This window comes from Bufo bufo, chromosome 1, assembly GCF_905171765.1.
Source record: "Bufo bufo chromosome 1, aBufBuf1.1, whole genome shotgun sequence".
Taxonomy (NCBI): domain Eukaryota; kingdom Metazoa; phylum Chordata; class Amphibia; order Anura; family Bufonidae; genus Bufo; species Bufo bufo.
Window position 1 is genome coordinate 445,016,742 of NC_053389.1, and position 12,098 is coordinate 445,028,839.

Here is a 12,098-nt window from a genome sequence, read left to right on the forward strand (position 1 = left end):
ACAGTGCAAGACAAACAAATTCTTTAAAAATCATGTGATTTCCTGATTTTTTTTATTTTTATTCTGTCTCTCAGAGCGGGAATGCACCTACAATGTGAATTTCAGACCCATCCATGATTTCTAAGTAGGAGAACTTGCAAAATCGCAGGGTGTTCAAATACTTCTGTTCCTCACTGTATGTCAACCTTAGTGAGCAGGACAGAGAATTTACAAAAGAGCAAACAGCAGGTGGCGCTATACAGATACATTGAATTGAATAACTCAGTGCTCAGTGGCTATATTACATTTTTAATTGCATGCAATTACAAAATTATTTAGATCCAGGTGCTGGTTTAAAAATGTAGAATAGTTATTGTGGGACAATCCCTTTAATGAAAGCTTTGAAATTATCTTGAAAAGCATTTTCTCAATACAAAGCAGTTGGCTCATCAAAGCAAACGCACTGGAAAACCCCTTTAAGGTAATTCCTGAGTATTACTATATTTCCATTACAAACTTACTGATACTTTACAGCACATTAGCCACATGGGCAAATGTCTGTCTACTGTTGTACAATCACATGTCTATAGAAAAAAGCCCTGCCATGATTGAAAGATTGCATATATAATGTGTTCTTAAAGGAAAGCGTGTTACACAAAAAGGCTTGGATCTGAATGAAAGTGGTTGTATAGGCACATGGTTTCCTTAAGTGTACAATTCTTGATATTGTGTAGATGAATTTCACTGGGAAAATAAGTTCATGATGATTTTACTGCTATGTGGCTGCACAAGAACTGTTAATACTCCACAGTGACTGCTTTTGTTCTGAGGTACTCATGGAGAGCCGCTTCTCCTGCAATACAAAAATATACAATATTACAATCCATAGAAAAACGTTTCCATCAGCCATTGTGATTTTGCTAAAGGGATGAAAGTTGTGATGCGTTTGATGTAAAAACATTATTCATCTAATACAAATCACCAGAGCAAACTTTATGCAGACACTAAGCCAACATTGAATCCAGAGAGATTTCAGCTCTGAAGCCCAAAGAGATGCCAATGTAGCTTTGTGTTAGGATATAAGACCAGTATCACGATATAAATAACTTGCATATCTCTCTCCATCTTCAGTCAACCTGAGAATATAACTTGGCACTACATAAACTGCAGTCGCCTTCTAATCATTAGAATCCCTGCCAATTGTACAGGTACAGTTCAATAAATTAGATCATCATTGAAAAGTTAATTATTTTCAGTAATTCAAATCAAAAAGTGAAACTCATATTATATAGAGTGATCTATTACAAGCTTTTATTTATTTTAAAGGGTTTCTGTCACCCCACTAAAGTGATTTTTTTTTTTTGGGCTAGTTAAATTAGTTATATAGCGATATATTAAAATATAATAGTGTTCCTTACTTTGATCCAGCAGTTTAGTCAAAAAACGAAGTTTTATCATATGCAAATTCGGTCTCTACCAGCAAGTAGGTCGTCTACTTGCTGGTAGCTGCTGCAGAAATCCGCCCCCTCCTCTTGTTGATTGACAGGGCCAGCCGGGATCTCCTCCTCCGGCCAGCTTTGTCGGCATTTCAAAAATCGCGCGCCCGTGTTGAATCTGCGCAGGCGCTCTGAGATGAGGAGGCTCGTCTCCTCAGAACTCCCTCAGTGCGCCTGCGCCGATGACGTCTTCTATTTCGATGATGTCATCGGCGCAGGCGCACTGAGGGAGCTCTGAGGAGACGAGCCTCCTCATCTCAGAGCGCCTGCGCAGATTCAACACGGGCGCGCGATTTTTGAAATGCCGACAGGGCTGGCCGGAGGAGGAGATCCCGGCTGGCCCTGTCAATCAACAAGAGGAGGGGGCGGATTTCTGCAGCAGCTACCAGCAAGTAGACGCCCTACTTGCTGGTAGAGACCGGATTTGCATATGATAAAACTTCGTTTTTTGACTAAACTGCTGGATCAAAGTAAGGAACACTATTATATTTTAATATATCGCTATATAACTAATTTAACTAGCCCAAAAAAAAATAATCACTTTAGTGGGGTGACAGAAACCCTTTAACCACCTCAGCCCCCAGTGCTTAAACACCCTGAAAGACCAGGCCACTTTTTACACTTCTGACCTACACTACTTTCACCGTTTATTGCTCGGTCATGCAACTTACCACCCAAATGAATTTTACCTCCTTTTCTTCTCACTAATAGAGCTTTCATTTGGTGGTATTTCTTTGCTGCTGACATTTTTACTTTTTTTGTTATTAATCGAAATTTAACGATTTTTTTGCAAAAAAATGAAATTTTTCACTTTCAGGTGTAAAATTTTGCAAAAAAAACGACATCCATATAGAAATTTTGCTCTAAATTTATAGTTCTACATGTCTTTGATAAAAAAAAAATGTTTGGGTAAAAAAAAAATGGTTTGGGTAAAAGTTATAGCGTTTACAAACTATGGTACAAAAATGTGAATTTCCGCTTTTTGAAGCAGCTCTGACTTTCTGAGCACCTGTCATGTTTCCTGAGGTTCTACAATGCCCAGACAGTACAAACACCCCACAAATGACCCCATTTCTGAAAGTAGACACCCTAAGGTATTCACTGATGGGCATAGTGAGTTCATAGAACTTTTTATTTTTTGTCACAAGTTAGCGGAAAATGATGATTTTTTTTTTTTTTTTTTTTTTCTTACAAAGTCTCATATTCCACTAACTTGTGACAAAAAATAAAAAGTTCTATGAACTCACTATGCCCATCAGCGAATACCTTGGGGTCTCTTCTTTCCAAAATGGGGTCACTTGTGGGGTAGTTATACTGCCCTGGCATTCTAGGGGCCCAAATGTGTGGTAAGGAGTTTGAAATCAAATTCTGTAAAAATTGACCTGTGAAATCCGAAAGGTGCTCTTTGGAATATGGGCCCCTTTGCCCACCTAGGCTGCAAAAAAGTGTCACACATCTGGTATCTCCGTACTCAGGAGAAGGTGGGGAATGTGTTTTGGGGTGTCATTTTATATATACCCATGCTGGGTGAGAGAAATATCTTGGCAAAAGACAACTTTTCCCATTTTTTTATACAAAGTTGGCATTTGACCAAGATATTTATCTCACCCAGCATGGGTATATGTAAAAAGACACCCCAAAACACATTCCTCAACTTCTCCTGAGTACGGAGATACCAGATGTGTGACACTTTTTTGCAGCCTAGGTGGGCAAAGGGGCCCATATTCCAAAGAGCACCTTTCGGATTTCACAGGTCAATTTTTACAGAATTTGATTTCAAACTCCTTACCACACATTTGGGCCCCTAGAATGCCAGGGCAGTATAACTACCCCACAAGTGACCCCATTTTGGAAAGAAGAGACCCCAAGGTATTCGCTGATGGGCATAGTGAGTTCATGGAAGTTTTTATTTTTTGTCACAAGTTAGTGGAATATGAGACTTTGTATGAAAAAAAAAAGAAAAAAAAAAATCATCATTTTCCACTAACTTGTGACAAAAAATAAAAAATTCTAGGAACTAACCATGCCCCTCACGGAATACCTTGGGGTGTCTTCTTTCCAAAATGGGGTCACTTGTGGGGTAGTTATACTGCCCTGGCATTCTAGGGGCCCAAATGTGTGGTAAGGAGTTTGAAATCAAATTCAGTAAAAAATGACCTGTGAAATCCGAAAGGTGCTCTTTGGAATGTGGGCCCCTTTGCCCACCTAGGCTGCAAAAAAGTGTCACACATCTGGTATCTCCGTACTCAGGAGAAGTTGAGGAATGTGTTTTGGGGTGTCTTTTTACATATACCCATGCTGGGTGAGATAAATATCTTGGTCAAATGCCAACTTTGTATAAAAAAATGGGAAAAGTTGTCTTTTGCCAAGATATTTCTCTCACCCAGCATGGGTATATATAAAATGACACCCCAAAACACATTCCCCACCTTCTCCTGAGTACGGAGATACCAGATGTGTGACACTTTTTTGCAGCCTAGGTGGGCAAAGGGGCCCATATTCCAAAGAGCACCTTTCGGATTTCACAGGTCAATTTTTACAGAATTTGATTTCAAACTCCTTACCACACATTTGGGCCCCTAGAATGCCAGGGCAGTATAACTACCCCACAAGTGACCCCATTTTGGAAAGAAGAGACCCCAAGGTATTCGCTGATGGGCATAGTGAGTTCATGGAAGTTTTTATTTTTTGTCACAAGTTAGTGGAATATGAGACTTTGTATGAAAAAAAAAAAAAAAAAAAAAATCATCATTTTCCACTAACTTGTGACAAAAAATAAAAAATTCTAGGAACTCGCCATGCCCCTCACGGAATACCTTGGGGTGTCTTCTTTCCAAAATGGGGTCACTTGTGGGGTAGTTATACTGCCCTGGCATTCTAGGGGCCCAAATGTGTGGTAAGGAGTTTGAAATCAAATTCTGTAAAAATTGACCTGTGAAATCCGAAAGGTGCTCTTTGGAATATGGGCCCCTTTGCCCACCTAGGCTGCAAAAAAGTGTCACACATCTGGTATCTCCGTACTCAGGAGAAGGTGGGGAATGTGTTTTGGGGTGTCATTTTATATATACCCATGCTGGGTGAGAGAAATATCTTGGCAAAAGACAACTTTTCCCATTTTTTTATACAAAGTTGGCATTTGACCAAGATATTTATCTCACCCAGCATGGGTATATGTAAAAAGACACCCCAAAACACATTCCTCAACTTCTCCTGAGTACGGAGATACCAGATGTGTGACACTTTTTTGCAGCCTAGGTGGGCAAAGGGGCCCACATTCCAAAGAGCACCTTTCGGATTTCACAGGTCATTTTTTACTGAATTTGATTTCAAACTCCTTACCACACATTTGGGCCCCTAGAATGCCAGGGCAGTATAACTACCCCACAAGTGACCCCATTTTGGAAAGAAGAGACCCCAAGGTATTCGCTGATGGGCATAGTGAGTTCATGGAAGTTTTTATTTTTTGTCACAAGTTAGTGGAATATGAGACTTTGTATGAAAAAAAAAAAAAAAAAAAAAAAATCATCATTTTCCACTAACTTGTGACTAAAAATTAAAAATTCTAGGAACTTGCCATGCCCCTCACGGAATACCTTGGGGTGTCTTCTTTCCAAAATGGGGTCACTTGTGGGGTAGTTATACTGCCCTGGCATTTTACAGGGGCCCTAATGTGTGGTAAGTAGGTAAATGACCTGTGAAATCCGAAAGGTGCTCTTTGGAATGTGGGCCCCTTTGCCCACCTAGGCTGCAAAAAAGTGTCACACATCTGGTATCTCCGTACTCAGGAGAAGGTGGGGAATGTGTTTTGGGGTGTCATTTTACATATACCCATGCTGGGTGAGAGAAATATCTTGGCAAAGACAACTTTTCCCATTTTTTTTATACAAAGTTTGCATTTGACCAAGATATTTATCTCACCCAGCATGGGTATATGTAAAAAGACACCCCAAAACACATTCCTCAACTTCTCCTGAGTACGGAGATACCAGATGTGTGACACTTTTTTGCAGCCTAGGTGGGCAAAGGGGCCCAAATTCCTTTTAGCAGGGCATTTTTAGACATTTGGATACCAGACTTCTTCTCACGCTTTGGGGCCCCTAAAATGCCAGGGCAGTATAAATACCCCACATGTGACCCCATTTTGGAAAGAAGACACCCCAAGGTATTCAATGAGGGGCATGGCGAGTTCATTGAAAAAAAAAAATTTTGGCACAAGTTAGCGGAAATTGATTTTTTTGATTTTGTTCTCACAAAGTCTCCCTTTCCGCTAACTTGGGACAAAAATTTCAATCTTTCATGGACTCAATATGCCCCTCAGCGAATACCTTGGGGTGTCTTCTTTCCAAAATGGTGTTATTTGTGGGGTGTTTGTACTGCCCTGGCATTTGAGGGTCTCCGCAATCATTACATGTATGCCCAGCATTAGGAGTTTCTGCTATTCTCCTTATATTGAGCATACGGGTAATGAGATTTTTTTTTTCCGTTCAGCCTCTGGGCTGAAAGAAAAAAATGAACGGCACAGATTTCTTCATTCGCATCGATCAATGTGGATGAAAAAATCTCGGCCAAAAAAAGAAAAAAGGAGGGGAAAGGCGTCTGCCAGGACATAGGAGCTCCGCCCAACATCCATACCCACTTCAGCTCGTATGCCCTGGCAAACCAGATTTCTCCATTCACATCAATCGATGTGGATGAATAAATCATTGCCGGGATTTTTTTTTTTATATATACAAAGTGTTTGCCAAAGTATATGAACACCGCCACCTCCTCAGCTCATATGCCTTGGCAAACATATCTTTTACTGCAGAGGAGAAATCTCGTCTTGCAGCGCCGCATACACCGACTTGCGTGTAATCTGACAGCAGCGCAATGCTTCTGTCCGAATGCACATCAGTGCTGCAGCTGGTCGATCGGATGGTCCACCTGGAAGGTAAAAAAAACAAAACAAAAAAGAAAAAACCAGGCCGCAAAGCAATAACTTTATTAACTTTAGAACAGAACATATTAACTTTTTTAAACTTTTTTAACTTTTTTACTTACCGGTAATTTTTTTTTTGTTTTGTTTTTTTTACCTTTATAGAACAAACCTCTCCTTCCCCATGGGACAATGTGCAAAGCGCAAATCGCCCAAAGATGTGGCGAAGTACGTTATGCACTTTATCCCAGGTGAAAGGAGAGGTTTGCAGCAGCTGTGAGAGAAAGGGCCCTAATAGCCCTGTGTGCCTGTCCTGGTGAGATGTGATCCCTATGCTAGGTGTACCTGTGTGTGGTACTTCCGGAAACACTCTCCTAAGCATAGGGCAGGGTGGTCCGGACAGTCAGGACAGAAATAGCGGGTGTCACGCCTTATTCCACTCCTGCTACAGACACGACATTTTTTTCGGGGTGGCGGTTGGGTTGAGGTACCAGCAACGACACTGGGGAAATGTCGCTCGTGTAGACGGCTAACTACACTGGTGGATGGGGCCACGGAACCTCCTGGGTAAAGGAGGTTCTCGATGATCTCTTCCTGGAATTTGAGGAAGGATCGTGTTCTCCCAGCCTTACTGTAGAGAACAAAACTATTGTAGAGCGCCAATTGAATTAAATATACAGACACCTTCTTATACCAGCGTCTGGTTCTGCGGGAAACTAAATAGGGAGCCAACATCTGGTCATTGAAGTCCACCCCTCCCATGAGCGCATTATAGTCATGGACTGAGAGGGGCTTTTCAATGACACGGGTTGCCCTTTGAATTTGTATTGTCGTGTCTGCGTGAATGGAGGAGAGCATGTAAACGTCACGCTTGTCTCTCCATTTCACCGCGAGCAGTTCTTCGTTACACAAGGCAGCCCTCTCCCCCCTTGCAAGACGGGTGGTTACAAGCCGTTGGGGGAAGCCCACGCGACTAGTTCGCGCGGTGCCACAGGCGCAAATCCGTTCTAGAAACAAATGCCTAAAGAGGGCCACACTTGTGTAAAAATTGTCCACATAAAGATGGTACCCCTTGCCGAATAAGGGTGACACCAAGTCCCAGACTGTCTTCCCACTGCTCCCCAGGTAGTCAGGGCAACCGACCGGCTCCAGGGTCTGATCTTTTCCCTCATAGATCCGAAATTTGTGGGTATAGCCTGTGGCCCTTTCACAGAGCTTATACAATTTGACCCCATACCGGGCACGCTTGCTTGGGATGTACTGTTTGAAGCCAAGGCGCCCGGTAAAATGTATTAGGGACTCGTCTACGCAGATGTTTTGCTCAGGGGTATACAAATCTGCAAATTTCTGGTTGAAATGGTCTATGAGGGGCCGAATTTTGTGGAGCCGGTCAAAAGCTGGGTGGCCTCTGGGACGGGAGGTGGTGTTGTCGCTAAAGTGCAGGAAACGCAGGATGGCCTCAAATCGTGTCCTGGACATAGCAGCAGAGAACATGGGCATGTGATGAATTGGGTGCGTTGACCAATATGACCGCAATTCATGCTTTTTTGTCAGGCCCATGTTGAGGAGAAGGCCCAGAAAAATTTTAAGTTCGGAAACTTGGACTGGTTTCCACCGGAAAGGCTGGGCATAAAAGCTTCCCGGGTTTGCGGTTATAAATTGTGTGGCATATTGGTTGGTCTCTGCCACGACTAAGTCCAAGAGCTCCGCAGTCAAGAACAGCTCAAAAAATCCCAGGGCCGTACTGATCTGAGCCGTCTCAACCCGAACTCCAGACTGGGCGGTGAAAGGGGGAACTACTGGTGCGGCTGAAGTTGGTGACTGCCAATCAGGGTTTGCCAGCACCTCAGGGATTCTAGGGGCTCTACGGGCCTGTCTGTGCGGTGGCTGCGACGGGGTAACTAGTGCACGTGCCACCGTACCAGCTTCAACTGCCCTTCTGGTGCTCGCTACTTCACCATGTTGTACGGCAGTGCTGGTACTAGGTCCAGGAAGGGCTGCGCTGCTGGTGTATGCCTCACCACGTGATCCGGCAGCGACAGCCCCACTCTGCTGCTCTTGAAGCGGATCCTGCATAACCTGTGGTCTAGCGACACGGGGCCGGGTACGCCTGGTGCTGCCAGGGACCTCAACCTCCTCGTCCGAACTTTGGGTCAGAGAGCCACTGCTTTCTACAGGTTCATATTCTGACCCGCTAGATTCATCAGATGAGGGTTCCCACTCCTCATCCGACTGGGTCAGAATCCTGTAGGCCTCTTCAGAAGAATACCCCCTGTTTGACATTTGGACTACTAAATTTAGGGGTATTCCCTGAGACTACCCAAGAAAAAAAGCAAGCCTGTCTTACAAAGGGGAGGCTAGCGAAGTACCGGAGGCCGCTGCGGTTGATAAAAAATATCAAAACTGATTTTTTTATCGCCGCAGAGCGTGTAAAGTGAATGTGCAGTGATCAAAAAAAAAAATTTTTTTGTCACTGCGGTGGGGCGGGCGTGGGTGAACGCACGTGTGGGCGACCGATCAGGCCTGATCGGGCAAACACTGCGTTTTGGGTGGAGGGCGAACTAAAGTGACACTAATACTATTATAGATCTGACCGTGATCAGTTTTGATCACTTACAGATACTATAAAAGTACAAATGCTGATTAGCGATACGCTAAACAGCGAATAAAAGTGACTGCGGTGCGGTGGGGTGGGCGCTAACTGACGCTAACTACCTAACCAAGGGGCCTAAACTATCCCTAAAACCTAACAGCCAATACTAGTGAAAAAAAAAAGTGTCAGTTTACACTGATCACTTTTTGTCTTTCACTAAGTGATTGACAGGGGGCGATCAAGGGGTTAATTTGGATGATGGGGGTGATGGATGGTGATCAGGGGCTAAGGGCAGTGTTTGGTGTGTACTCACAGTGATGTCTGCTTCTCTGCTGGATCCAACCGACGAAAAGGACCAGCAGAGAAGCAGAGAAGCCATATAACAGATCATATTTACTAATATGATCTGTTATCTGGCTTGTGATTCGATTTTTTAAAAATCAGCAACCTGCCAGCGACGATCATTGGCTGGCAGGTTGCTGATGAAATACTCCTCTAACTTTTGCCGGCCCGCGATGCGCATGCGCGGGCCGGCTGTGACCGAAATCTCGCGTCTCGCGAGATGACGCGCCGGCGCGTCCAGGAGGAATGAATCAACCACCTCCAGGACGCGTCTGTGCGTACAGCGGTCCGGAGGTGGTTAATGTTGATGATTATGGCTTACAGCTAATCAAAACTCAAAAGTCAGTATCTCAGAAAATTATATAAGAACAATTAATAAAATGCTATTTAATACAGAAATGTTGGCCTACTGAAAAGTATGTATAGTATATGCACTCAGGGCTCCCTTTGCATGAATTAATGCATCAATGCGGCGTGTCATGGAGGCAATCAGCCTGTGGCACTGCTGAAGTGTTATGGAAGCCCAGGTAGCTTTGATAGCGGTTATGGAAGCCCAGGTAGCTTTGATAGCGGCCTTTAACTCATCTGCATTGTTGGTCTGGTGTCTCTATGGGTTTTTTTGTCAGGTGACAGGCAAGTAATGCTGGAAAATGAAATAGGCATCTCCATAAAACTTGTCAGCAGAGGGAAGCATGAAGCACCCCAAAAATTTCCTGGGAGATGGCTGCGATGACTTCGGACACACAGTGGACCAACACCAGCAGATGAAATGGCTCCATAAACCATCACGGACTGGAAACTTCACACTAAACCCCAAGCAACTTGGATTGTGTGTCTCTCCACTTGTGTGACTCTGGGACCTTGATTTCCAAATTAAATGCAAAATTTACTTTTATTCAAAAATAGAACTTTAGACCACTAAGCAACAGCCCAATCCTTTTTCTTCTTAGCCCAGGTAAGTCGTTTCTGGGTCAAGAGTGGCCTGACACAAGGAATTTAACAGTTGTAGCCCATGTCCTGGATACATCTGTATGTGGTGAAGCACTGGCTCCAGCCGCATCCACATTTTGTGAACCTCCCCAAATTTTTGAATGGCCTTTTCTTTCAAAGCTGCGCTTATCCCTGTTGCTTGTGCACCTTTTTCTACCAAACTCAACTTTCCATTAAAGGGTTTCTATCACTTCGTTTCACCTATTGAGCTTTCAGACACTAGCGATCCGCTAGTGTCTGCTTTATCTAACCATCCTAATATAAGAGCTTATTGTCCTGCCGTTTAGCTAAAAAAATAACTTATATAGATATGCAAATGAGCCTCTAGGTGCTATGGGGGCGTGATTAGCACCTAGAGGCTCCGTCTACCTTAACAAACTGCCGCCGCCCAGCGCGTCCCTCCAGCCCGCCCATCTCCAGCTGAAGCGATCCTCTCCGTGCGCGTCTCTGTTCTGCGCATGCGCAGTGAATGTCTGATCGCTTCCCTGCTCAGACATCTCCACTGCGCCTGTTCCTCGGAGCACTATGACGTCATCGGCGCAGGCGCAGTGGAGATGTCTGAGCAGGGAAGCGATCAGACATTCACTGCGCATGCGCCGAATACGAGGAGCATCGCATTCCGGAGGAGATGGGCGGGCTGGAGGGACGCGCTGGGCGGCGGCAGTTTGTTAAGGTAGACGGAGCCTCTAGGTGCTAATCACGCCCCCATAGCACCTAGAGGCTCATTTGCATATCTATATAAGTTATTTTTTTAGCTAAACGGCAGGACAATAAGCTCTTATATTAGGATGGTTAGATAAAGCAGACACTAGCGGATCGCTAGTGTCTGAAAGCTAAATAGGTGAAACGAAGTGATAGAAACCCTTTAATATGCTTGGAAACAGCACTCTCTGAACAGACAGCTTCTATAGCAATGACCCTTTGTGGCTTACCCTCCTTGTGGAGGGTGTGAATGACTGTCTTCTTTTGGTACCTCCTGACGAAGCCTACGTGGCGAAACACGTGTTGAGGTCGAAGCAGTGGGGGAACCGTGTCACCATCTTTCAGCAGCAACATGGGTAGGTAACATGGTACCTGGATTAGGGTGGGACTAGTGATTTACAGTTATTGTTATATGCCATCTTTATGAGTAGTATTGCACTGTCCAATTATACCCTACAGCATCCATTGCTTGGACGCTGTGAATAAGAGCTAGGTAGTTGTTCAACACTAGGGGACAGCAATTGCACCCGCAACTACTCCAATATTCACAGCTTCTGTTAAATGTTTGTTACCTGCTGTATATGGTCACATTATCCCCCATTGTGATTCTCCACATTGCAGAGCTCTTTTGTGGCCCAGTCTCCATGTTCTGTCCCTTTTGAGTCTCACCTGTAATGCTCATGTGATTTATAATTAATAAAATTAGATTTTTTTACCTTGTTAAATCCTTGCTCTTTTTTGTACAAATGACTGTCTTCTGGACAACTGTTGAGTCAGCCTTCTTCCCCATGATTATGTAGCCTACTGAACCAGACTGAGGGACAATTTAAAGGCTTAGGAAGCCTTTCCAGGTGTTTTGTGTTAATTAGATGATTGGAATGTAGCACCATGAGTCTACAATATTGAACTTTTTCACAATATTCTAATTTTGTGAGAGACAGATTTTTTTATATATTTTTTTTTATTAGCGGGGGAAAATGGCAGTGCATCTTATAGTCCAAATGCTAGTGACTGCTTCCATCATAGAAGCAGTTATTAGCATGCAGGAGGCGCAGGGACCTGTGAGGGAAAAACTGCGCTG

At 43.8% G+C, this 12,098-nt stretch overlaps 1 protein-coding gene across 1 annotated transcript in view; it reads right to left on the reverse strand.

Annotated features, from left to right (window-relative positions):
* Positions 1-246: 246 nt before the first annotated feature.
* Positions 247-12,098, reverse strand: part of ALDH1L2 (aldehyde dehydrogenase 1 family member L2) — an 81,198-nt gene continuing 69,346 nt past the window's right edge. The window contains exon 23 of the mRNA XM_040408065.1: positions 247-832. Coding sequence (XP_040263999.1) covers positions 777-832 — 56 coding nt within the window. The 3' untranslated portion in view covers positions 247-776. The remainder of the gene's footprint in view (positions 833-12,098) is intronic.